The sequence below is a fragment of the Ictalurus punctatus genome, chromosome 26, assembly GCF_001660625.3.
Source record: "Ictalurus punctatus breed USDA103 chromosome 26, Coco_2.0, whole genome shotgun sequence".
NCBI classification, from domain to species: domain Eukaryota; kingdom Metazoa; phylum Chordata; class Actinopteri; order Siluriformes; family Ictaluridae; genus Ictalurus; species Ictalurus punctatus.
In genome coordinates, this window is record NC_030441.2 from 14,387,326 (window position 1) to 14,415,276 (window position 27,951).

Genomic DNA, 27,951 nt, shown 5'->3' on the forward strand with positions numbered 1-27,951 from the left:
CGACTCTGGTGGAGATAGATTTTTATTATTTGTTAGCTAGACTTTCACCTCCAGTAAAACCAGAGGCCACAAACATCAGCCAAAAAAATACGTCTCATTTGCATAAATAGAAAACTGTGTACATTTTATTCCTCACCAAAGCGACCGTCATATTCTAGCACAATTCTTACTTTAAATGATTATGAATTAATCATGAATAATCACATGGTAATTATTAACCTGGTTATGTCATGTCAACATACATTATTCACAAGGTTTGAATTTAAGAGCTTATGCTTTGTTTTGAAGGTTTCACAAAGAACAGGCAGAGCCAGGGACCGTTTGATGAAAAACCAAAAATGTACACAATTCCCCCCCGTTCACAGAACATGTGCGGTATCTGCTTCGTGTTTTGTACTGGAGTTATGAGGCTAATGTAGCAAACAATAATGGGATGAAATCTCACCCAAGATCATTCCCATAAACACACACCCAAATCTTCATATACTGTAACGTGCTTCGAACAACGTTGTTCACGCCATCATCATTGGGAGACGGCGAGTTCGAATCCTGATGATGCCACAGCCATCAACGGGTGGCAAAGGGAGCAAAAATTGACCATTCTCTTTGGGTGGGAGGGATTCTCTCTCTCATCTGTCAATCAATCAGAGTGACACAAACCAATCGTGGGAATCTGCGAGCTCGAGAGGGCAGATTGCGCCTTCCTCAGAGTGTCTTACTTTGCCCTGTGATGAAATTTGATAAGATGGAGTTGTCACGTCTCAGAAGAAACACGTATTAGCTTTCGTTCTCCACATTTGGTATCGGTCATTTGATATAAATGGGGAGGGACGACATGGTTGTCCAAGAACCTGGAGGATTCTGGTTGTCAAAAATGATATAAGCTGAAAGTTTTGTTCGGGTTTATACGGGTAGCAAACTGTACATTTAGTTCTCGCAGTTGTTGTACCCATTTGTTTTGCATCTTTAATATATGCTTTTTATTTTCACCTGGAAATATGGATGTAGTGTACCTTTAAAGTAAGCCACTGAACTGTAATGACCTTTTAGAGTAAAGCGTTAATAGTACACTACACACACCTTTCTGGGTAAACGATACTGTACATATTAAAAGGTATAAATGAGTGTAGATGACTGTGGTTGAACAGATTTTGGGTGACACTGACTTCTGTTTATTTATCTATTAGCCTCCTGAACAAAACTAAGAAACATGGTGAAGAAAAATTGCGCAAATTATTCCTCTAACTGTAAAGTCCCACAAGTTTAAAATTCGTCAAAACAACACACTAGTCCACAACTATGTCTAAATATGAGTCTTTTTATGAGGTCTCGATTTCCTTTTAAGACTCTTCAATCACATCATCATCATCATCATCATCGCCACTATACGTGGGCTTATTAATAAGAATGTGCAGTGCTGGAGGTTGTAGAGGGACGGCGAGGCCAGAGAACGCAAGCCCTGACATAATACCGTGCCGTCCTCTGCCACCATCCCGGCTCTATTCTGCTGAAGTCGGCAGGAAACAGTAGCGGCAGCTTCGGCGGCTCCTCACCACCCAATCACAGAGCGGTTTGAGAGGAATCGACACCACTAGCTCCAGAGAATATGTTACTGTTCCAGTCTTCCGACGTAGTGTCCGTGCGTCGTGTTTTCCAGTCGCAGCGGCGCCGTTTCCGTCTGCTCCGCCCTGTGACGCTCAGCCTCAGTGCTGGAGCAGGAAGTTGGTGGCCATGTTGATGTCGTTGTTGGATGCTCGGAGAGCTTCCTGAGCGTCCAGTCTGGAGAAACCCATCTCCATCAGCCTCGCCACCTGGACACCAAGAGGATTGAAGCAGAGTTTAGGAAGAGTTATGGAATTCTTCCGATGTTGGAGATGCGAGAGACCTTACAGAATTTTACAAAACCCTCCACACTGCCAGATTCGATCAAAATAATACCACATTTCACAGTCTGTAAAGGATTTCGCAGAGTGATCGTTGTGGCCAAAATGCTTGATTTTGCTGCCGCTTTTTATTTATTTATTTGTGACTTGCAGAGTGTTTGGTACTTTTTTTTTTTGCGGAAAACTACTTGGAGAGATCGCAAAATCGCACGAAATTGTTTTGCCCAGTCTTTCACGGTGATGTTTGTTGCTAAATGAGACCTTTTAGCTGTACCCATGTTCGACACACATAAATTGAAGAGGGCTTTGGCGGAGTTGTGATGACGTCATATGGCGCGTCTTGGCCAAAATCCCAAATGGACGCCCAGTGCATTGTTTACACTGATATAACACAACCGTTTAGCTTAATCATTTAACTCCGGTATAAAATCACAACACCCGAAGGACGATTCAGCCTTGAACCCTGTCCTCTATTCGATATTCATTCACTTTCCTCTAATTTAGTAATTCGATCAACCCTGGCTTTCACTTTGAGCACAGGTTGAGCAGCAGGAGCTCATCATTTATTACTCACTCAGCTATGACTCAAGACTTCTTTCGCTTATCGTCATTTCTTAACGGACATGCAAAAAATAAAAACTTAGTTGGAACTGTGAACGTATCGAGTTATAATCTGTGCTCGCATGAAGACGTCTGTAAGTCAAATACGTAAACAAGACTTTGAGGGGAAAGTCCTCCAAAAACTTTCACACCTGCATTCGCACTAAATAAGGTGCCAGACATTATTCATTCTGTAACACTCGCTCTGTTGCTGTTTTTTTAAAAAAAAAAAAAAAACACGACATTGAGCAAAAACATTAAGGCAACACCGAGGTATGCTATACGTGTGCATTTCCCTTTTCCTCCGAGACGGATCTTCCTGAATGCACATTACCGTCACACCTTTTCCGAAGATACACCAGCAGTGCAGACGCCAGACTGGAGAAATCCAATCCACACACCAGTTCATCATACCAACCAGACAGGATGTTATGCTGGTGTTTTGAAACGTCCACGTACACCACCAAAGAAACTAATCATTCACATTATCATTCTCTTTCTGAAAATGTGTCGTAGGTTGGCAGCTTATTGGTAAGTGAGAGAAATCTGATGACTGAAATTGAACCTAGAGGTTAAAACCACACCAAGAACAGTACAACTCATGTCAGAAACACTGAGCAATACTTTATGTATAATTATTTGTAAGAGAATTGTCTTTGGATCGGTTTTCATCCTTTCTTGATGATGTACAGCCGTATACCATAATAATGCACTCATTATAATACGTTATCGTTTCTACGGTAACGAATCCTTCATAGGGACTTCATGGAGGCTCCACATAATTTAAGGCTAATAACGATTTTTTTTTTTTTTTTTAAAGCATGTTGTTACTTAATATAGAAAAAAAAAAAAAGTATAACATGGTGAAATTTACAAGATGTTACAAGATGTTTGTGTAACATTAATGGAAGGAGTCTCCAGCGTCAGCACTTTTTAACAGTAACAGGAAGATTTTCGCCAAAAAGTAGAGGTTTTAGGACAGAGGAGTTTTTATCTCTGCGATGTGACAAGAAGAATTTTTGCCATAATAACTTCAACAGAGAAGGGGTGAGGGTCGGTTGGCATAGAAACAACTGTTTAGCACTTGCTGTCATTTGTTATAATAATAATAATAATAATAAAAAAATGCAATCAATCACTGTGGTATAAGAGGAATAAAACATTTCCACGTTCACTGCACAAAAAAAAAAAAACTTAGCAAGCGAAAATATCTTGAATATAGTCAAAATTATCTAATATTTCTAATTATGAGATTACAATAAACCAAATAAAAAAAAAAGATTATTAAACCTATTTCCAGACAGTATTACTCATTTCAAGCGTGTAGTTTGCTTATTCTATTGGCAGATCATTTCGCCTTCTTTCTAGAAATAAACGCTTCAAATGAGCAAAATGATCCGCCGATAGAACAAATGAATACAGATGGCTTGGAGTAGGTTTATTAATCTCATGTTTGCTTTATTGTCATCTTATAATAAGAAATCGTAGATACAAATCGGACTATATCCGAGGTGTTTCCACATGCTATGCGCTCTTTTGCAGTGTCGGGGTGGTATTATTTTCATATAACAGCATGGACCATCATGTGCTAGTGTTACATATATAGGAGAAGTAACCTCTTTTAGAACCTGTATGACGATGCTGTACAGGTATTCATGTATTAATAGTTTCCAATGTCATTTAATGGAGCAGTTTGTGATATGTAGAGACCTTTTGGTGCGTGCAAAGTGAACTGTGGTTGCAAAACACTTTCGAGTTCTCCCCGTATCCCCATGTTTTTCTTCTGAACTGACATGATTGTGGGTTAACAGGAAATTAGGCAGAGCTGAGCTACAACTCTGAGCAGAGCAAAATGCCACATGAAAACCTAGTCGAAGAAAATGAACCGGCAAAAGAGCCATGCAAAGATCTGGAAGTGGTCCAAGAATGGCGGATTGTGGTGTAGTGAATGATTTATCCGAGTAACCGCATCAGTATATTTACTTGTTAAAACTATTTTTACTGAGTGCGCTTGTGACTGTGCGTGTGTCCGCCTCCTGACCTGCTCCTCAGCCACTGGTGGGTCCACGGAGTGAGGCTGCATGTGATTCACGTTCTGACCTCTGTGTCGCAAACCCGGAAAGAATCGGTTGAGGAGTCCACCCTGCTGTGGAGGGGGAAGAGTAAACAAGCAAACATTTAGAACAAAGTACTTCAGCCAAATGATCAGATCATGTCATTTACAGAGTTAAGTGTGTGACGCAAGTGCTAATATTTCCTTCCCTTTTTTATAGAGCCCAAATAGGAAGTGTAAAATGTAGTGTTCTGTGGCAAAATATCACACACAAAGTGATCTTGGCCTTATAAAGATAAGTGAGGCTGTGTTATCCAGAAAGAGCGTAAGGATTACAAGTCCCAGTAATGCCAGAACGTCACCTTCAGTGTAGTTACACCTAAACTGTGGAGCTCTCTACCTCCGAGCCGTCCGTTTAAAAAAAAAAAAGAAGATTTTTTTGTAAATAAAATGTTAGTTTTCTAATGAAAGGAATGAACACGTCGGCACGATTATATTTTTGTCTGTAACACCGATTTCAAACATTTAATCACGCACCTTCAGATCAAAAGCTTTTTAAGATCGTGAGAAACGTTTCAGTCGAGTGTCCACAAACTTTTGACCGGTAGTGTGTATACCAACAGATGTTATAATGTACTTTGTCCTGTTAACTGTACATGAAGTGTCCTTGAGCTTGTGGAAAGGCGCTATATAAATAAAACGTATTCTTCTTCTTCTTCTTCTTCTTCTTCTTCTTATTATTATTATTATTATAAAACCATGCAGATGCAGGTCAAAAGCTTCAGTTAATGTTCACGTCAAACATAGGAATAGGGGAAAAATGTGATCTCATAGACTTTAACTGTGGCACGGGTTATTCTTGCTAGATGGACTGATTTGAGTATTTCAGAAATCTCCTTGGGTTTGCATGCACAGGAGTCTCTAGAGTTTACACAGAATAATGCACGAAACATTCAGGGAGTGTCAGTTCTGCAGGCGGAAACGCTTTGTCGATGAGAGAGGTCAGAGGTGAAAAGACCAAACTGCTTTGAGCTGAAAGAAAGCTACAGTAACGGAAATAACCACTCTTTACAACCGCGGTGAGCAGAAAAGCATCTCAGAATGCACAACACATCAAACCTGATGGGCTACAACAGGAGAAGACCATGTCGGGTTCTACTCCCGTCAAACGAGAACAGGTATCCGAGGCGATCATGGGAACAGGCTGACCGAAACTGGACAGCTGGAGATTTTCTACCTTGATAGCTACATGAATGATCAGGTGTACAGGCGTTCCTATTAAAATGGCAGGTCTCTTAAAATGGAGGGCCTGTTTAGTTTCTGCTATTGAGTACTATGCTCACACATCAAAAGAGGAACAGCTACACCACACAAACTATACACAACATTTTGTGCCTGACTGACTGCTTTCGAGTAATGAGCTGTATTTTCCATGAACTAAAATGTCAACCTCATAGCACAGCGCAAATTAATCAAACCCCCTTTCATATCCGGCCTAGGTGATAATTCATGTGTTGGATTTACTAAAGTGAATCAGGGACAGCATTAAACTATAGTTTGGCAGTGTGCAAAAACAAACAAACAAAAACGCATGACACTAAAACAATGGAATTGTCCAAGGGCTGTAAAAACAAATTCAGAATTTCAATAAAATTACATATTCAAAGGCAAAACTCCACAAATGTTTGCACATGATGTAACATAAGAAATATTTTGGCTAAATGATGCATTGATCTTGCTGCATGAAAAGAAACTCTTAAAATACATCCATGGACTTCATTTATCCATTCACCAATGATGTTCTATTGGTCATTAAGTGCACTGCATACTGTACGTCCTACAACGCTCTTACACCCTAGACGTCGTCAAAGGTAACATTGTGCCTCGTTTATCAAGCTGGATACAAACAGATTTATCCCTAAATTGTTCAGAATAAGAATTTGGTATTCATGAAAATCCTGTAATCTCATAAAAATGTTCGTCTCCCACTCGCATGAGAAGACTAACTGATGTAAACCCCGACTGCTCGGCTTAAAAATCCTATAATCCGTGAGGAATTACCGCACTTTTACACACAGATGAACTTTTCCGTCAAGCTGAAGTCGCTTATGTAATCCGATTACACACAAAAGTAGCGAAACCTTTGTTAACCCTAGTCAGTTCATATGAAATGAAAAATGAAAGAACGCAAGCCAACATAAAATCCATGAATTACGACGAATAAGACCAGATTACGTATGCTGCAGTACAGAAGGAGGTAGTGCTGCAGTGGCTCAGTGTATAGATTGGTTACTGATCTGGTATGTCTCAAGCTGCAACGTTCCGTATACTCCCTAGTGTGTTGCGCGACTTCCTCTGGTGCATCGGACACACACAGTCTGTGTCAGTTCTTATGACACCCTCCTGCTTTTCCAACGCGCCGTTGGAGAGGGCACATTGCTGTGGCTGAGAGTCACAAGACACTTTGCTTCGAATTAAGAATAAATAAATAAGTAATAGAAGAAGACGACGACTTTGTCACATATACATTACAACACAGTGAAATTGTTTTCTTCGCATACCCCGGCATGTTAGGAGGTTGGGGTCAGAGCGCAGGGTCAGCCGTGATACAGCGCCCCCGGAGCAGAGAGGGTTAAAGGTCTTGCTCACGGGCCCAACAGTGGCAGCTTGGCAGTGCTGGGGCCTGAACCCCCGACCTTCCGATCAGTAACCCAGAGCCTTAACCGCTGAGCCACTAATAAGAAGGAACTAAAGTTCCTGTCTGCAGCAGAGCAGTTTCCGTACCACACGATGACACGTGATGTAAGGATGCTCTTCACTATGCACCTGTAGAAGGATGTGAGGACTTTCAGACAGGGCTTACAAGAAAATACTCGTGTCTCATTGGCTGACGGCTCTCAATTCTGCCAAACGCTAGCTCACGGTCTGTGTGAGAAAAAATTGTTATGCGCAGATTTTTTTTTTTTTTTTTAAACCCGTAAATGTGTTGAAACTGAAACACTAAAATCCTGTGATGCTGAGCAGGAAAACAAGGCGTTTAAATGTCCATACGAGTTCCAGTTTACGTGAACATGATAAGAGCAGAGCATAACGACAGATAATGTACTTTGCATGGCACTGTAGCAGCTAAACCCATACAGTGATAACTTAGCTGTGCCTCCCATTGGCTAGCGACACTAAACTAGCCTAGTTAGAAAAGTTTGACATTTTATCCGTCCGGTAATCCTACAAACGGTAACAACACACGAGACTTTGTCTGATCATGACATACACTGACGGATGATAAAATTACTGAAAGAACTGAGAACCGAGTTTCACTTTGTAGTGTATATTTGCAGGTTTTGAACGTAACTCATTAGTAATCCGATTGCTTTTCACATGCAGTAATCAGTAATGTAATTACAATTTTAATGCAGTAATTCGTCATCTGTAGTGGATGACTGTTTTTGACTAATTTACCAAACACTGCATAGATGTGACTGGCATTCATCAACATACGCAAGTGAGGACGAATAAAAAATTTTTTTTTTTTTTTAAAAATCAGCGTTTCTGAAACTTTTATAACTCCGGCGGAAAGTTTTCGTTCGGTTTGGCTTATGCAAAACATTAACACACAACTTTACTGTAAGATTGATAAAAGGAGGCCCACTGATAGCAAGAACATTTCACCGCAAAAAAACCCAAAACGCTAGCAATTTTTGGTCAACAAGATGCTTATCTTCCCCACCCCCCAAGATATTAATAAGCAACTCCACAATTTTTGCAATTACCAAAGTGACTACAGTCCCGCCCAGTTGATTTTTATTGACTAGCAAGTCTGAGAGTCCTCGGCAAAGGACCTTTACCCTTCAGTGAACTGCTTTGTATGATGAGTGAATTTTATTTGCGTTTGGTCTACTTGAGTTGAAGTAGCGAACACCTAAGGTCGATTTTGACATTTCAGAAGAAGCCATTTGTGATTTGGCCTAATTGGGAAGAGGAACTGATGGTCAAATTTTATAGGGTTACTTTGAAATAGAAGCCTTGCTACATATCAGCAACGACACAAAAACATTACTCTTGACAAATAATTCTGAAAGTTAATCTAAACCTTTTAGCTCGATGATAAAATGATGCCCCTTTTTCCTCGCAAAGTGACACAATTACCATCTCATGCAGTTTCCACAACAGAAATACATGTCGTATTTGATTATTTGGATACAAGAACAGTTACAGAAAGTTGTACTTTGCAGTAGGTTTATCAGATACGAGTCTTGTCTTATCAATTACTGGATGAAAGATTTCATCAGCGTCAGTGTCCACAACTGCAAAATGTGCACATGCAGACAGGAAGTTACATGTTTCCTTTTGGTTTGAAAGAAGGCAGAAAGCAAAAACATGCAATACGAGCTCAATCTTACATTCACACAAAACTGCTTCTTGTGAAAAGTTATTCGCTTATGATTAACATTTTCTTACATCATAGACGACTCCTGAGCTCTCTTTATGAATCCTGATCCAGGATCAGCTTGTGCCATATTCCAGTCACCAATATCAGTATAAATCCGTACACTGACACTGTACTTGATCTGGGAAAAAAGTAAACCCCAATCGAGGACATCTTGAAGAGGTAGCTCAGTGGTTAAGACGCACCACAAAGTGTTAAGACCTTGTGTTAAGACCTTGCACAAAGACCTTGTGCAAGGTCTTTAACCCTCATATTCTCTGTTGTATAAATGGGATAAATGTGAGTCGCGCTGGATCAATGCTGTAGTTGTAATCCAAATGTAATCAAGCCTTTTATTTGTCTTACACTACAGCAACTTTTTTTTTTTATTTTTTATTTTTTATTACAGAATGACACATCATACCCCCCCCCCCCCTTGCTGTTATAATAACCTCCACTCTTCTGGGAAGGCTTTCCACTAAATTTTGGAGAACAGCTGTGGGGATGTGTGTTCATTCATCCACAAGAGCATTAGTGAGGTCAGGCACTGATGTCGGGGTGCAATCGGTGTTCCAGTTCATCCGAAAGTGGGATTGAGGTCAGGGCTCTGTTCAGGTAACTCCAACTGTGGCACACCATGTCTTCCTGGAGCTCGCTGGAGCTGTGCACATTGGCATTGTCATGCTGGAACAGGTTTGTGCCTTTTAGACTCAGTGAAGGGAAATCGTAATGCTACAACATACAAAGCCGGTCTATACAATTGTGTACTCTCAACTTTGTGGCATCGGTTTAGGGAAGAACTACATATGGGTGTGACGGTCAGGTTCAGCGTATTTATCCACACGATAAAAAACAATGCTTCAGCGTCTAAGCAACGCAACAGGCACGGATTAGTGTCTTTACAAGAGTATGCTAAAGTATCTCAAGTTTCACGTTAGCAGAACTAAAACTACCGGACCATGGTAACCGATATAACTACGAATTTCAAACCATGTTCCTTTTTATGGGTTCATTTTCCGGAGTCTTGCGCCATTATTGTGAAAATGTACCTACAAAACACAAGACCACACTGTGCTGTAAATCTGAGCAAATGGGTATAACTGAGTGTACAGAAGCTGTGTTTGTTTTTGATGAGAAGATGATGAACTTTCTGTTCACCTGTGGTCAAGTTGTACTTTCCCCTTGTAGTTGAGAAATGACTGACTGATAAAAAGATATAAACAAAGACAGACTGAAACTTGTAGCAACTCCTGTTGAGCTGTTTGTATGTGTGTGTGTTTATGTGTGTGTGTGTGTGTGTGTGTATAAAATCCTGATGTAATGTGCACTTTAGTGAATTTACTGGCACTCGGGTAAAAACCACACGCACGTGCCACACACACACACACACACACACACACACTGCTTACAGTCTCAGCCCCAGGAGGGATACTGCTCAATTGCTCATTAGATTTTTAACAGTTTTATACACACTAATAAGTTAAAAGTTCAAAGTAGAGCTACGATGTGACATTATTTTATTCTTTTTTTTTTTTTTTTAGACATATTACAAACTGATCTGATCTAATAGTCTATTTTTTAACATCAGGAGTTGGAACAAATTTCTTATTAAATCGCATAAATTCTGAAAACTGGAAAAATCCAAGCAGGAAGTATTGAGGAAATATTAATCATTGATTATAATTGTTCTTGCTTTCTAAAGGAGCTTCTAAAAAGGAAAAACCTCTGTTGTGGGAACTCTGTTGAGGCTACCGTGGTCACGGGTTCATCGGAATTGGGAAGTTTAGATAAAGATTAGATAAAGATTAGATCAAGACCAGGCGACCAGGTTTTTCCAGTCGTCATCTGTCCCGTGCCCAACGCATCATCAGAATCCTGTTCTCGTCTGACAGGAGCGGAAACCGACGTGGTCTTCTGCTGTTGTAGCTCATCCGCCTAAAGGTTCGACGTGTTGTGCGTTCTGAGATGCTTTTCTCCTCACCACAATTGTACACAGTGGTTAACTGAGTTACTGTAGCCTTTGTCAGCTCGAATCAGTCTGGCCGTTCTCCGTTGACCTCAATCACCAACAAGGCGTTTCCTCTGCAGAACTGCTGCTCGCTGGGTGTTTTTTCTTTACCATTCTGAGTGAACTCTAGACACTATTATGTATGAAAATCCCAGGAGATCAGCAGTTACAGAAAACTCAAACCAGCCCTTCTGGCACCGACATCCCCCCCCACCATTCTGAAGCTTCTGGCCTGTATCTGCATGATTTTATACACTGAGCTGCTACCACATGATTGGCTGATTTGATAATTGGATGATTGTGTATGTATACCGTGTGTATGTATTCCTAATAAAGTGCTCCGTGAGTGTGTCTTTGTCTCAGGTTAGTAAGACAACCATCAGAGATGTTAATTCTCTCCCAGAACACTTCACACATCTGGGATTGTAGGTGGTACCTGCTGTGGTGGTGGCTGCTGGGCGTTTCTCCTAAGCTGCGCCAGCTGTGAGAGCAGCAGCTGTTGGTCCAGCATGTCCATGCGCTGCTGTCGCTGGATGTCCAACGTGGCTCCCATTCCTACTGGAGCCTCAGCGTGCGGCTCTGTGCCTGAGAACATGGGCTCCAGGAGCTGAGAGCTGCAGCGTGCCAGCCACTGTGGAACATACAGGAACCGCTGGAGAGCCAACACGTTATTGTAGTACAGCACGCCTGAGACCTGAACACACAGACGTGTGGGAAGATAGGAGCGTGGAGGCAGTTATAAAGAGGGACTCAAACTAGAAATAACAGCTGGATTTCTTCACTAATTACCATCTTAACATGAACTACATGACCTTTTGCATTACTTGAACGAAAGAACATCTGTATGGCAAATTTCTATACATAATTCTGCACAACTGTAACGATAACATTTCCTTCCAAATTCAACCAGGGCATCTGAAACAAAACCGACAATGGTGTGCTGTGACTTCTGTGGATGGGAAGACGTGTGAAATGTTTACTAGGGTTTAGAAACGACTGACCTTATCGTTTTGATCAAAAACGCTGTAAGTGCAAGACGGGGTGAGAGAAAGGATGTGCGGATTACAGATTGCACGGCACGTGGTTTAGCCGAGAAATTTCAAAAGTTCAAAGCATTAAAATTAGGATTTTTAAACTTACCAATCCGCTCAGAGCCACAACCCACATGTAAGCGCTAGAGGTCAGCAACTGATGGAGACAGAAATGCAGGTGACGCGGTCAGTAAACCAATGTACAAATTAGGAACGAATCAACTGCAAAAAAAAAAAAAAAAAAAAAAAAAAAGGTCTTCCCCCAAGTGTTTTGTTACTCATTGATAGTGATAAAGAAATGAGTAACCTAAATAATATTTAGCAATCAGGGGCATCATGGACATTCCAACCCTTCTCTGTTCTGTCCCCCCCCCACAAGTGAACTACTTGCACTCTGAGTTTTTAAGTTTAGTATCTTTAATAGTGGTCATTATCAGTATCAGTATCAGTACTGACACATCCTGATACTAAAGCCTTTGCAGCAGGTCACACAGCTCACCTGCAGGCCCACGATGTACACGAGAGACTTGTTGCTGATCGAGACGTGGCGCAGCAACTGAGTGACCTGAACTCGAGGGACGGAACAGAAGAAAGGCACAAAGAGGGCGAAGACTGGACCCAGCCTGAGTGAGAGAGAGAGAGAGAGAGAACCCACCTCAGTCAAAATAAAAATACACATTATTTGTAGCCAGTTTGTGTCTCCTTGTTAGCAAGTGACTGTGTTAGCTAGTGCTACTGGTTAACTCAACATAATAATGATGTTAAATAATAGTCACTGATTTACTCAACATGTTAGTGATCCTAATGCTAGCTAGCTTGCTAGTGACCTTAGCTATTCGTTTACACGGTATACTACGTAGCCTAATGCTAGCTAGAGACTCTAGTTACTTGTTTATACAGTATCATATTTAACTACCTTCATAGCAACTTTGTTTACAAAGTTACAAGACATAAGAACTAGCATTATCTGGGAGCGTATCTATGTTCCCAGAGTTCCTATGTCCCCAGGTTTATACGACACACAACAAACACATGGTGATTTAACGCTGGAGATAGGCTTCAGCCAAAGTCAGAGCTGGGACATGACCGTTTACTGTGTTTTATAGGCTACAGTACGGCATTTCTTCAGTTTAGTGTCCACATTTCACTATAGCTCGTGCATGGAGTTGAGCTGTATGAAATGTATACATGTACGCATAACAGCTATTTTCAGAGCAGCATACATGACGGTTCCTGCGTGTGCAACCTAGTTCATAACTTTCATACATTTCAAGTTGAGGGATGGGATTTTTTATTCATTTAAATGCGTCTTTGGTGTTTAAAGTTAAAAAGGTAATAAAGTTCATAGGGCCCTGGGAAAATAAGTCCTGATTACATCAAACCTTTGGAAAAAAGTTTCCTTCATATGTTTTAACAGAATATTGAATTGAGGAACATAGATATGACCCCTACTGTGTTTGGGTTGATACGCTAATGTTGCTAAACAAGGACAGGACGAGTCTTTTTTTTTTTTTCGTGATTAAGTGTTTAATAAATACGTGTTGGCATCATTTTTCCTTCATACTTTATTTATATTTGTGAACATTAAATGGAAATACAATTGAGGTTTTTGGTCGAGGTGCACAGCCCTGACTGTGGTGTGAGTGTGTGAATAAACATGGCTGCATCACTCAGTCTTTCGTGCACCTCAGCTTCCCTTTCTTATAATTATGCAAGTATGCTTATTATACAGAGTGAGAAAACCACAGGCCTTTTTCCCCCTCTCCAAACCTCTGCCATCTCTATTAGGTGAATTGCACATACAAACCACACACATTGGAACATGAACACTGTTTAAAAAATAAATAAATAAATAAATACACACACACACACACACACACACACACACACACATATATACATAGATATACATACACATATACACACACACACACACACACATACACATACATATATATATATATATATTTTAATGGCAACGATAGGAAACTCTGTGGCTCATTAAAGGGGACGTGTCAAAACAGCAGCTCAATTTCAGCAACGGCCAAATATGTAATAGGTTATGAAAGTACAGGCTTGACGGTCTGGTGATGGAAATTTGAATTGCGACATATGACAAAATGAGGAACAAGAGAATACTGTGGTCAGAGAAAGATGACTGATCGACAGAATCAGCTTCTGCAACTCGATTAGACAAATTCGAGACGTATGAGAACCGTGGCCTGGTTTAAATGTTGCCTTGCTTCCGGTGACAAGTGACCGAGTGACTCAAACTCACTACAGAATACTAATGACAACACGAGGGGGAAATACTCAGAAATGTGAATTTTGGTTCAAAGAGAAGTCACATGGAGAGTGAGCGAGAGTGAGAACCACAGAGTGCAACATTTTATTCCGTCGAAGCTGCGCCACATAACCCGATGTTACATTTACTTTTATTCATTTGGCAGATGCTTTTATCCAAAGCAATAGAAGCAAAGCCGATATATACCAAGCAGAGAATTACACGAGTAGTGCTTCCATGCAAGAATTAAATCGAGTGCTAGAGGACCAAAGTTCACAGACTGGAGGTGTGAGAACGGATTATTATTTTTTTTTTTGGAGTGGGGACAAGTTAGAGGTTAGTTAAAGTGCTCACGGAAGAGGTGGGTCTTTAGCGGTTTGTTGAAGATAGTGACAGATTCTGCTGTCTGGATTGAGGTCAGAAGTTCATTCCACCACTGAGGGACAGTCAGTTTGAAGGTTCTGGAAAGGGACGTCATGTCTCGCGGGGGTTGATCGCAGGTTAAGGGAAGGAACATAAACCTCAGGGAGGGTGTTGAGGTACAGACAAGGTCTTTCACACACCCATTCACAAACTATGGACATGCCAAACCATCCTACAGTGCATGTCTTTGGACTGGGAGAGGAAACTGGAGTACCCAGAGGAAACCCCGGGGAGAAGCTCTGTGCACGCTGGGAAGATTCAGCAATCGAACCCCACAACCCTGGAGGTGCGAGGCAAACGTACCATAAAGCCACTGTACCCCTGCTTCAACAACAAAAATAAAATAAATATATAAATATATATATATATATATATATATATATATATATATATATATATATATATATATATATATATATATATATATATATATATATATATATATATATATATTACATGCACATAAACATACACACAATATATGTCCAAAAACTTGTGAACACCCGACCATCACACCCACGTGTGGTTCTTCCCCAAATTGTTGCCTCTTAATCTCCAAAATCTAGTGGAAAGCCTTCCCAGAAGAGTGGAGGTCATAATAACAGTAAGGGGGGAATAAATCTGGAATGGGAGGCAACAAGAATATATTGGCGTGATGGTCAAACTTCACATACTATACAGGATGATGCCTGAGGGGCAAATAAAGGGTAGATACTTAAATTCAGTTACGTACGTTACTACCCTGAAGTGGATTATTATTCCTATAGAAGCAAGAGTTTCAGTCCTCTTGTTCCACAGCAATTTTGCAGTGATGAATTTTTAGTTTAACTTCTCAACAAGTGAATCATCCTACTTCAGTTCTTCATTTCCTTTCACTTGTAGTGTAACCAAGAAACCAAAATGTTCCTGTGGTGGAAAACACGAGTTACAGCTTTACTCCTGCGGTGCTTGTGTGCTGACACCGGAGACTCCTTCCAGAAATATGAAACAAGCGTCTGTTCACAGAGAGCGTCTGCCAAACATGTGAAGAAATCCCCGTGCGAGATGTTACTAGACAAATGGTTGTGTGTCAGAACAATAATATAAATTATACATTATATATTAATATAAAACGTGATTTGTCTTGCAACTCCACAATACGTTTTTTTTTATCTTCCTTGTCCTGTAAAATGGATAAATCATATCAAATATAAACACCTTATGTACGTCATGGTTACCTGAAAAGCGAAATCCTTGATCAACTTATTATAATATACAAAATTCAAATATGACCTTTAGATTCAGTTCCACATTAACGTCAAACTGTCTGAGGACTGAGTTTCATTTCTCCAAATGAACCTCAACTGCCTCCCTCATGACAAGAATAGAGGAGGTGCTGGAAGAAAAAAAAAAAAAAATGAGTCGGAAAATGGAAAGGAAATGGTGTGGTTTGTGTAACCTGCTTTGGAGCTGCGCATTTCAAAATTTCAGATAGTTGAGGTTCGCAATTATGTGATAAGGGAGGGGAACAAACATACATGCAGTTTGTGTGAGAACATGCGAGGTGTGTCTTGGTTTGATATGCACGAGGAAGTCTGCGTTGCCCGCTCAGAGAAATAAGCTGCTGCTCAACTGTTTGGTGAGTCTGTGATTTTTTCGGATTGAATTTAAAGGCTGAAAGAAAAGAAAAAAACATTTCTTTTTCTCCCCCCCATGTAGCAGTAGCATTAATATATATATATTTAATAAAATCAGAAAAACATGTAAGATGTTTAAGAAAACGCTCAAAAGCTGACCCACCTATGGCTGTTCAACGTTTTTTTTTGGCACCTTTAACACAACTTTGTGGTCATGCAAATGTGCGAATGACTCAGGCGATGCATATAGACCAAGAGAATTCTTTTTTTTTTTTTTTTTTTTTTTACCAGAAACCATTAGTGAATAGTTTGTTGCAATGTGTAAGACGACGTTTTCAGGGGGAAATACCATACGCATTTTTTGGAGTCGTTGATATCATTTTAAAGAGAGACGTTCCTGAAGATTTACAGAACAACACCACTTTGGGTTCGGTCACTCCATACATGGAAGAAATTCTATGCAATTAAGGTAATAGAAATTTCTACGAAAGCTACGCTGAATTCAGCCTGCTGCTTTGAGATGCATATTTACGCCTTTTCTGAAGACATGTCAGTACTCAGTCTTGTGCTAGTCTGTTCAGTAGCTCTTATTTTCTACTATTTCTCTTTGTTTAGGTTGTTGGGTTAATGTAGGTGTAAATTCGTCCGGTGCTGGTAGATAGGTTCAAAGTTGATGTCTATGAAAGTGTTATTTTCCTTAAAGCTCTGACCTTAGTCCTGCTAACTACAACAACTCGTTAACTTTTTTTCCCCTAATGTAGCTATTTTTAAATACCATTATGCTTAGGTTCCAGCATCTAATTCCCTTAGATAGCCGTCTCATCCTGCCGTATCTATAGAAAGAAATCAAACGCAGAACCTTTATGCTAACACTGGGTCGCAATTAAAGCTGATTGAACACATTCCCAAAAATGTTGTGATATTTTTGGTGTTTTTTTTTCTTTCTAAAAGTATAGGGAAGCTGATCCTACTCTTTTTAAAAAAAAAAGAAAAAAAAAAAAGGGTTATTTGCGTGGTGAACAGTTCTAGCTTTCTAAAATGGCGTTCTGGAGTGTACATCAGTATAATTAACATTTGAACATTTTTTAAATTAACATCTCTTAAGAGGTTCCTCAGTCAGGTTCCTCTAGAGTAAAACCCTGTGGTTAAAAAAAAAAAAAAAAAGAAAAGAGAAGAAAGAAAAAAAACAGGAAAAAAACAAAAGAGCCTTTGAGGGAGTTTTTGTTTTCTACAGTCAAATGGTTTTGTGGGTGTCCAGGTGTTTTCACAAAAATAGACTGAAAGTAAAGGTGTTGACTTTATTTTTGGTTCTAAAATAGAACTTACAATGGAAATATCCATTTCTGCTTTCAGTCTCTTCATCAATCTGTGATAATGTCTACACAAGTCAACTGCACCAACCTGTACTCCCACTATCTAGTGGCACGTGTGTTCATGCCACTGGCCTACTCCATCATCTGTCCACTGGGGCTGCTGGGCAACGCTCTGGCACTGCATGTCACCTACACCAAGCTGACCAAACTCAACTCCAGCACAGTGTACTCTGCCAACCTGGCAGTGTCAGACTTGCTCTTCTGCCTGGTGCTGCCATTGCGGGCCATGTACTACGCCTTGGGCTTCCACTGGCCTCTGGGAGAGGGACTATGCAAGGCCACAGCCTTGCTCTTCTACCTCAATTGCTATGCAGGTGTTAATTTTATGACCTGTCTTGCTGTGGATCGCTTTGTTTCCGTAGCACTGCGGCCGAGGTTTGTGTGGCTCCGGAAAATGCGGAACGTGAAGGTCATTTGCGTGTTAATGTGGGTGCTGGTGTTGGCGCAGACGCTGCCATTACTGACCATGCCCATGACTCATACGGAGCATGATGGCAAAATAACTTGCATGGAGTACCCTAATTTCGAGCGCACCGTCCAAGGCTTGCCTTACATTCTGATTGGAGCTGTGGTTTTGGGCTACGGGATTCCGTTGGGGACGATCCTCTTCTGTTACTCGGCGCTCTCACACAGACTGCGGCAGGCTGCCAAGTCCAACCGTTTGACCGAGCGCTCTGGAAGGACGCATAAGGCACGGTCAGTGATCGCTGGCGTGGTGCTGGTGTTTGTCGTGTGTTTCAGCCCGTACCACGTGGACCTGCTGCAATACATGATTCGGAGGCTCGTGTCGGAGCCGAACTGCGATGAGCAGCACTCTTTCCAAATCTCCCTGCACGTCACTGTGTGCCTCATGAACTTCAACGCGTGCCTTGACCCATTTGTTTACTTCTTCGCGTGCAATGGCTACAAGAAGAAAGTGCTGAACCTGCTGAAGCGCAGGGTCAGCCCGTCGCTCTCCAGTGCAGCACCCAGTTCACCTGAGAGCTCAGGCGCTCATGAACAACTATCCCACCACAACAGACATCTGATCCTGAACACCATCAAGAACAGCTCCTGAACTTCAAAACACCTCATGGAAGCCCTCTGCCCTCGGGATCTATTTTCTGGACATACATCTAGACCGATTTGCACTGGATAAGAGATTTCTCAATACGGAGCTGGCAGAGTTTACATGAAGAGTTTCATCACACCAAAACAAGTACTCATACGCTTTCCTTTGAGATAAGGGATCTAGTAGAACCCCTTTAGGAAGGCAGAACCCTTGACGGAAAATATAAACGTTTTTGAACATCATCGATATTTTATTGTTTGGAAAATCTAGTCAGTCAACACTTGGTTCAAGGTTTGTACGAGTTTGACGTAATAGAAAAAGATCACTTCCTAAAGTGTCTCCGTAGTAGAAAAACAAAAACAAACAAAATCTTTCCCAACACGTCAATTCACAGGGTACTTCACAAGGACCCTACAATTCACAAGGACCCTACTGGTCCTTTTATAGGATCTACACAATCTTTTCAGAGTTTTTAAGGGGATGAGAATCTACCTGACATGACTGGTTTTAAAATAAAAAAAAAAATAAAATAAAATAAAAAATATCATACAGATACTATGCTACTAACTACATTACCATGCTTCCGGATATAAAAACGATCCTCTCCGAGTAGGGCTTGGGATGGATTACTTCCAGAGTGCATGCGCAAGGAGAAAACCAGGAGAGTGAGGAGAACCGCTTAATATGGATAGAATATTGAAATAGTAGAGCAGAATATCAACGCAGATATTTATATTCCTATTAAGACTACAGGAATTGTGGTACAGATCAATATACGTATATCAGATGTATAGAATATGCATACAATGTGTGTATGTATAAAATATAAAAGTGTCCTAGCAGTAAATGGCAATGAATAAATTGTGTGTGTGTGTATATATATATATGTATATATATTTTATTTCCTTTTCCCGTAAATGGGACTGTACTCATCAAACAAATGTAAAGAGTATTCTATTTCTGATGAGACGTGGATTGTATACTGTAGTTTACAGCTTGAAAAATACCTGAACACACCTTGCAGGCTGTTCTGCTTAAATACGAGTCCGGTTTTTGTGCCCGGGATACACTTTCAAATGTGAAATGAGTGAATGTCTCGAGAAAATATAAATCATCTCGTGATAAGAAAGAGTAGATCAAAAGATAGCATCTTGGGGACAGGACTGTCAAAACACACGTCCTTCAACTCCATATCTGCGAATTACTGATCTAGCTTGTCTCATGTTCTCAGACCCCGAATGAGCTGAAAGTTAAAGACACAGCTATTGGGGAGATGCATGTTCCTATACAGATATCTAGAGGACATCCATGTTGTAACACTGTGTAATCTGTGCATCTCAATGACACCAGTGAGTCAGAGAGTACGGCAAAAAGTCCCACCGCTTTTTAGACAACGTATAAGCCAGGAATTAATGACGAACCCCACGGTTTTAGTACAACACAGTGTAGCAAATGTGTGGTTGTATACAAGGAAATGTCGATTTCTTAAGATACCTTGCAAAAGCACACAGAACTGTTTCGCAACCTTAATGCAAGAACGTTATTAAATAGTTATATAATCAATAAAACTACTTATAATAATAAGTCACCTATTACGGTTTTGAAACCTGCCTAAATTGGTTTTAAAATTTTTGTCTCATACGACAGATTTACATGCATCCGAGGTCAAAAAACAATTTAATGCACTCATAATTTAAATTGCAGCATTAGCTTTTTTCCCCACCAGTGTCACAGACGACTCGTTCAATGATCCGTTCTATATGATTCGTTCTAAACTCCTCCTTTCAGAGAGCATACTCTGCTCTGATTGGTCAGTTGTCCAAGTCTGTTGTGATCGTTCTACCGCTGTCAGCGTGTGTCTAAAAGGAAACGCCCACTACCATTATGAGTATCGGCTTGATGAAGACCAGAGGCGGGGCTTTGTGTTACAAATCTACGTAGGTTTGTACAGGAAGTAAGTCTGGAATCACTAACGATTCGTTTCAACTTTTCCGAATCGGTTCCTTCTTTTGGGAGTCGATAACTCCGTTTGTCGTGCGCTTTAATTTTCGAAACTTTGCAGACGCTTTTACATTCACAAACAGCTCTATAAAGCACTACAGGAACGGTAATATTTGAAAAACCGTAATAGGTGCACTTTAATTTTTTTTTTTTTTTTTTTTTTAAAGAAAACGTTTAAAATGCTATTAAACAATTTGTTTAAATGAGTGATTTTCTTTTAGCAATAAGGAAGAAAAAAAAAAAATGCAAAGCCAAACAAAATCTGAACCTCCAACCACTGAGACAAACACCCTACCCCACTGCAGCATTAGGTGGTGGTAATTGGACACTTTCAAATAAATACTAGAAACTTCCGCACTACAGAAAAGTGTTATCACACAATGGTAAATGTTCACACAGATGTATAACCTAACAAACACATACGGCGTTTTTCCAGTGCACGGTGCAGTACGGCTCGGCTCGACTCGCTTTTTGGGGGTTTTCCACTGTGGATAGTGCCTGGTACCTGGTACCTTTTTTTAGTACCACCGGTTGAATTTTGAAGCGAGCCGAGCCGACACTAACTGTGAGCCACGCACTGAGGGAGTAGGAATTCTCCTTAACGAGTGGTTCTGTATTGTGCCTGAATAAATGTGTGTCATTTAATACATACTTTGCGTATAGTAATATTCTATTAATTGAAAATTCTGTATAATTTATCTCGTTACAGATAAAATTACAAAGGTTTCCGTCTTAGATTTTTACATCTCGCTTGTTACCGATTTCCAAACGGGCGTTTATGGAAGTCGCTCCTGTCGCGGCTGAACCTAACTTACTCATACCGAGCACTACCACGGTTCTAACGCCGCTATTTTACATCCTTAATAGGCTCCGCGTTCGGTGAACAGGAAAGGCGTTTGGAATACGGCCCGACCGTGTATTCGTACACGGCTTCCATAATACAACGCTATTCCTGCGTGAAGGCGAGCGGAAGACGGCACCCGACACCAAACTGCAGTGGAAAAGCAAGCTCGGAAACGAGTCGAGCCGTTGCGTGCGGTGGAAAAACCACTTTAGTTCTTCCTTGACTGGATCAAGAACGTTTAAACTGACTGGCTGTTAAAACCAGCAAAGCGGAACAAAATTATTAAGAGCTGATTTAAAAAAATGCCACATTATGAAAATGCCACATTATGAAAAACCACCCTTTTAATAGTTTATAAATAATTCCATAATGGTGAAAAATACCTTTTTACTTATTCATGGGGTGTTTTTTTTTTTAATTATTTATTTTTTTATACCATTGTCAAATGCTACACTGACACATGCTTGTTTTGTGGTGAAATGAACCTATTGGTGTTCGGGTTCACTCCAAAGTGGCACAGCAATGCCCTGTTTTATGTCCAACACGCTCCACAAACTGCACGCTCCAGCACCTTTTTGTTAGGGCCCTATAGGGTCCCAGTGTTATGACTGAACGTCAGCTAGAACTCTTCCACGCATGCGGAGGAAATTTTGATGAAAGAGAAAACGAAGCCACGGTTTTATCAAAGGAAACGATCTTTCTTAGAAACACAGTTCCTCTCAGCACGTCCCTGAGAACAATGTACAGTATGGTACTGCTCTCTGTGTGCACACAGCACGCTCAGGTGGCCGAGACACACAACTGCATGAGTTTTAAGCACTGTTCTTAAGTACAGTAAGAATGCATTGTAATAATTATGCTAAATATTTAATAACAATGCACTCTATTACAGGTTTAGGTGTAGTTATAATCATCCAGCAAATATTTTAAAAACTGATACAAACTCAATCACTGCGATGAATAGAATGGATTGTTGACTTACAGTCCGGCCGGTAGCACGTCCACCTGCAGCTCAAACAGGAAGTGAACAGCCTCGGCCAACAGGAAGTCCAGAAATCCAGACAGAACCCAGGTTCCAAACAGGAAGGACTAACATCAACACATGAGAAGAGAAGAGTGCACATCAGACACAAAAGCTTAGTTTTAAAAAAAACATTTTAGAGTATTAAATTGTAACAGGAAATCCAGTTTTTGTTAATATGCCAGTTGGAAATGCCTCCAATCCTTTCCCGCTTCAGCAGGTATACACCGGGACACAGGGGAACACTGGCTCTTATATTAAAGCTCTTATAAGAGCTTTAAATAAACACTTTCTGGTCACATGATCAGTCTAACGCATGTTTTTCTGTAGAGGAGAGCTAGTCACACTGTCTAATATTACTGAATGATAAAAAGAGAAAATGTGTTGAAAGCTGAGAAGAAAAGCTGAGAAGTTTCATAGCGAGAGAGAGAGGGTGTGAGTGCGAGAGATGACAGCACTGAGCTGTGAAACCCCAGTATCTCTGTTACACACATTTTCCCTTCTACATGCTCATCTAACTTTTAGCTCTATATGGTAAAATACAGTGATTACAAAGAGCTGAAAGAGGTGGGAGAGGAAAGAGGGAGGAAGAAAGGAAGGAAGGAAGAAAGAAAGAAAGAAAGAAAAAAAGACTTTTAAAAAATGGAAGGATAACAGGAATATAGGGATAAGGAAAATGAAGAAAAAATTAAGTGAAAAAAGTAAAAATCGAATCATGAACAACCGATAGAAAAAGAAAAACAAACAAAAGACAGTAAGGAATGGAGAGATAAAGACAAAGTAAGGAGAAACTGGGTGAAAGTAAAAATCAAAAAGTGAAAACGAAAGTAAGGGGGTTGCTTGTTGTTACTGTATGTGAGCGTGTGCGAGCGTATATGAGTGCATGTAAGTGTATGTGAGCGTGTGTGAGCATATCTGAGTGTATGTAAATGTATGTGATCGTATGTGAGCGTGTGGGAGCGTATGTGGGGGTGTGTGTGAGTGTGTGCAAGTGTATGTGAGCGTGTATAAGTGTATGTGAGTGTGTGTAAGGGTATGTAAGGGTATGCGAGTGTGTGTGTAAGGATATGCGAGTGTGTGTGTAAGGATATGCGAGTGTGTGTGTAAGGATATGTAAGGGAATGTGAGCGTGTGTAAGAGTATGTGAGCGTGTGTAAGAGTATGTGAGCGTGTGTAAGGGTATGTGAGCGTGTGTAAGGGTATGTGAGCGTGTGTAAGGGTATGTGAGCGTGTGTAAGGGTATGTGAGCGTGTGTAAGGGTATGTGAGCGTGTGTAAGGGTATGTGAGCGTGTGTGAGCGCGTATAAGGGTATGCGAGTGTGTGTAAGGATATGTAAGGGAATGTGAGCGTGTGTAAGAGTATGTGAGCGTGTGTAAGAGTATGTGAGCGTGTGTAAGGGTATGTGAGCGTGTGTAAGGGTATGTGAGCGTGTGTAAGGGTATGTGAGCGTGTGTAAGGGTATGTGAGCGTGTGTAAGGGTATGCGAGCGCGTATAAGGGTATGCGAGTGTGTGTAAGGATATGCGAGTCCGTGTAAGGATATGCGAGTGCATTTAAGGATATGCGAGTCCGTGTAAGGATATGCGAGTGCATTTAAGGATATGCGAGTGCGCGTAAGCGTATGTAAGGGTATGCGAGTGCGCGTAAGCGTATGTAAGGGTATGCGAGTGCGCGTAAGCGTATGTAAGGGTATGCGAGTGCGCGTAAGCGTATGTAAGGGTATGCGAGTGCGCGTAAGCGTATGTAAGGGTATGCGAGTGCGCGTAAGCGTATGTAAGGGTATGCGAGTGCGCGTAAGCGTATGTAAGGGTATGCGAGTGCGCGTAAGCGTATGTAAGGGTATGCGAGTGCGCGTAAGCGTATGTAAGGGTATGCGAGTGCGCGTAAGCGTATGTAAGGGTATGCGAGTGCGCGTAAGCGTATGTAAGGGTATGCGAGTGCGCGTAAGCGTATGTAAGGGTATGCGAGTGCGCGTAAGCGTATGTAAGGGTATGCGAGTGCGCGTAAGCGTATGTAAGGGTATGCGAGTGCGCGTAAGCGTATGTAAGGGTATGCGAGTGCGCGTAAGCGTATGTAAGGGTATGCGAGTGCGCGTAAGCGTATGTAAGGGTATGCGAGTGCGCGTAAGCGTATGTAAGGGTATGCGAGTGCGCGTAAGCGTATGTAAGGGTATGCGAGTGCGCGTAAGCGTATGTAAGGGTATGCGAGTGCGCGTAAGCGTATGTAAGGGTATGCGAGTGCGCGTAAGCGTATGTAAGGGTATGCGAGTGCGCGTAAGCGTATGTAAGGGTATGCGAGTGCGCGTAAGCGTATGTAAGGGTATGCGAGTGCGCGTAAGCGTATGTAAGGGTATGCGAGTGCGCGTAAGCGTATGTAAGGGTATGCGAGTGCGCGTAAGCGTATGTAAGGGTATGCGAGTGCGCGTAAGCGTATGTAAGGGTATGCGAGTGCGCGTAAGCGTATGTAAGGGTATGCGAGTGCGCGTAAGCGTATGTAAGGGTATGCGAGTGCGCGTAAGCGTATGTAAGGGTATGCGAGTGCGCGTAAGCGTATGTAAGGGTATGCGAGTGCGCGTAAGCGTATGTAAGGGTATGCGAGTGCGCGTAAGCGTATGTAAGGGTATGCGAGTGCGCGTAAGCGTATGTAAGGGTATGCGAGTGCGCGTAAGCGTATGTAAGGGTATGCGAGTGCGCGTAAGCGTATGTAAGGGTATGCGAGTGCGCGTAAGCGTATGTAAGGGTATGCGAGTGCGCGTAAGCGTATGTAAGGGTATGCGAGTGCGCGTAAGCGTATGTAAGGGTATGCGAGTGCGCGTAAGCGTATGTAAGTGTATGTGAGTGTGCGTAAGTGTATGTGAGTGTGCGTAAGCGTATGTGAGTGTGCGTGTAAGCGTATGAGAGTGCACGTAAGCGTATGAGAGTGCACGTAAGCGTATGAGAGTGCACGTAAGCGTATGAGAGTGCGCGTAAGCGTATGTGAGGGTATGTGAGATACCCACCGATACCTATTAAACACAATGATGCAGAATGACTTACAGCGAATTTGTGACTGCCAAACCTCCTCTCGAATATGCGGAAGTTGTAGATGAGCAGACTGCTGCAGAACGTGTCCTTTAAATCCAGACAGATCAGCCTCCCACACAGCAGCCTCCACAACTACAGTAAACAAGAAACATACACACACACACACACACACAGTATTTCAGCTGAGTTTCTCAAGACTCTCTACACTTTTATACTATTCAGGATTGAAACTTGCACTAACACACACACACACACACACACACACACACACACACACACGCACACACACGAGTGCAGTTGTACACGGACCTGGCCGTGGTGTGCGATAGCTTGCAGGCTGTAGACGAACAGCTTCTGGTACTGAGGCAGAGCCATGAGCAGCAGCACGGTGAAGGCAGTGGGAATCAGCAGCAGGCTCTTCGACACTGGAGCTTTATCTGTCGGACACACACAGGCATCAAATATAATCCTGACAAGATGCTCGGAAAGGTTCAAATCAGAATTCCAACACTTTTCCCTGTAAAATGGTGACCCCTTTCCCCATCAGGGACAGGGCAGAGTAAGAAAGCAAATTTCAGGCAGCGTGCACGTCAAGGCTGATGGAGAACTATCCCTTTAATACAGCCGCTTCAGCGTCGTCACTGAACCCTGAAGAATGTGATCCAAATAATTCGGCAGGAGGCTGCTGTGATTTTCATTCTCCTTTCAACTTGGGTTTGACGACACAGAAAAATCATGACGCTGTGCTAAACTATAGACATTTCTGTGGAATGTGACAGAAAGAAATTGGGGGGGGTGAGAAAAACATGGGGAAACAAAGAAAAATACAGACATGATGATAGAAGTGCAAATAAAAGAAGTAAACACAAAATGAAAGAATTGGAGATTGAGGACAGGAAAGCATGAGGAGAAAGTGGTGGTGAGAAGAGAAAGAAGGAAAGAGAGAATAAAAGAGAAATAAAGCGGACACAGTAAGGAGAAGCAGTGAGTGAGGGAGAGATGTGAGGCCCTACAGTGTACACCTGCCAACTGCCTCTGAGAGACAAAATGATGCTGATTAGATTCTGCATTCGAAAAAAAAAAGAAAGAGAAAGGAAAGAAAAGAACAGAGAAAGATATGAGGCCTTAATCTGTGCACCTGCCTCGGATATAAAATGCTGCTAACATCAAACAATGTGAAACAGGAGAGAGGGTGGAGACAGACAGATAGACAGACAGGGAGAGACAGAGAGGGACAGACAGAGAGGGACAGACAGAGAGGAGACAGAGACAGACAGACAGAGAGGGAGACAGATAGACAGAGAGGGAGAGAGAAACAGACAGACAGACAGAGAGGGAGAGAGAGACAGACAGAGAGACACACAGAGAGAGACAGACAGACAGAGAGAGACAGACAGACAGAGAGAGAGACAGACAGAGAGAGAGAGACAGACAGAGAGAGAGAGACAGACAGAGAGAGAGAGACAGACAGAGAGAGAGACAGACAGAGAGAGAGACAGACAGAGAGAGAGACAGACAGAGAACTTTGGACATTTCAGAGGAAAAATCAGATGAACTTCTGTGCAGCAGAAACAGTTACAGCTGAATAACCTGTTCAATAAATCACTTATCTCTCTCTCACTCACTCACTCACTCACTCACACACACACACACACACACACACACACACACACACACACACACACTCAATCACTCTCTCTCTCTCTCTCTCTCTCTCTCACACACACACACACACACACACACACACACACACACACTCACTCACTCACTCACTCGTTCACGCAGTAAACAATGCGCTTCAGCTGAAGTACAGAATGAATGACAGGGCAGAGCGTCACGTCCTAAATCACACACTGTCCTACTAATGACTACGGCGCCTACTACTACTGACTGCAACTACAGTAACAAGACTAGTGTTCTATTTAGCCACACTAAACAGTAGTTAGAGCGCGGTTTAGGACGGAGCCGAGGTTTCAGCCCTGTCTGTCTTTCTGCCTTCACAGTGAAACAGTGCACAACCTGAAGCAGACTTGAGCTTTACTTACACAGTCCTCTGGACCCGGTAGTGGTGAACATTGTGCTCGGTACATGCGCGGAATAAACACGAAACCTAAACGACCAAGGATACACAAAGGCACTGTGTTTTATAGATAAAAACCTGATAAAAAAGTTAAAGGGAAAAATCGGGTTGTAGCAGGTAGAGGGGAAATGGTATCCAGAATGGCAGCCGGTGAGGGACAAATCCCGTAATGGAAAACGCGCTTCTGGAAGTTTGAAGGGTTACGCCCAAGGTTTCCAGCTCAAAATCTCGCGC

The 27,951-nt window shown here is 41.7% G+C and overlaps 2 protein-coding genes across 3 annotated transcripts; one reads left to right on the forward strand and one right to left on the reverse strand.

Moving 5' to 3' along the window:
• Positions 1-6: 6 nt before the first annotated feature.
• Positions 7-27,951, reverse strand: ubac2 (UBA domain containing 2). The gene is made up of 9 exons (XM_017458112.3): positions 27,683-27,951; positions 25,947-26,074; positions 25,650-25,769; positions 22,576-22,682; positions 12,501-12,624; positions 12,111-12,158; positions 11,407-11,664; positions 4,525-4,629; positions 7-1,811 (listed from the first exon to the last, which is right to left on the reverse strand). The coding sequence occupies exons 1-9, from the start codon at positions 27,711-27,713 to the stop codon at positions 1,704-1,706; spliced, it is 1,029 nt and encodes a 342-aa protein (XP_017313601.1). The 5' UTR covers positions 27,714-27,951; the 3' UTR covers positions 7-1,703.
• gpr183b (G protein-coupled receptor 183b) lies at positions 15,680-19,630 on the forward strand. 2 transcript variants are annotated; one of them, XM_017458110.3, is made up of 2 exons: positions 15,680-16,326; positions 17,678-19,630. In XM_017458110.3, the coding sequence occupies exon 2, from the start codon at positions 17,699-17,701 to the stop codon at positions 18,752-18,754; it is 1,056 nt and encodes a 351-aa protein (XP_017313599.1). In that variant the 5' UTR covers positions 15,680-16,326; positions 17,678-17,698; the 3' UTR covers positions 18,755-19,630. The 2 variants fall into 2 exon arrangements, with proteins under 2 accessions (XP_017313599.1, XP_017313600.1); XM_017458111.3 differs by lacking the exon at positions 15,680-16,326 and adding an exon at positions 16,473-16,793.

What these genes read in the sequence shown, in the direction of transcription:
- gpr183b (XM_017458110.3), top strand. Translation starts at nt 17,699, where the DNA reads ATGTCTACACAAGTCAACTGCACCAACCTGTACTCCCACTATCTAGTG.
- ubac2 (XM_017458112.3), bottom strand. Translation starts at nt 27,713, where the DNA reads ATGTTCACCACTACCGGGTCCAGAGGACTGT. An exon ending in TTGGCAGTCACAAATTCGCT is followed by an intron (nt 22,683 to 25,649) that starts GTAAGTCATTCT and finishes TGTTGATGTTAG; the next exon opens with TCCTTCCTGTTTGGAACCTG. An exon ending in CACCAGTGGCTGAGGAGCAG is followed by an intron (nt 1,812 to 4,524) that starts GTCAGGAGGCGG and finishes CTTGGTGTCCAG; the next exon opens with GTGGCGAGGCTGATGGAGAT.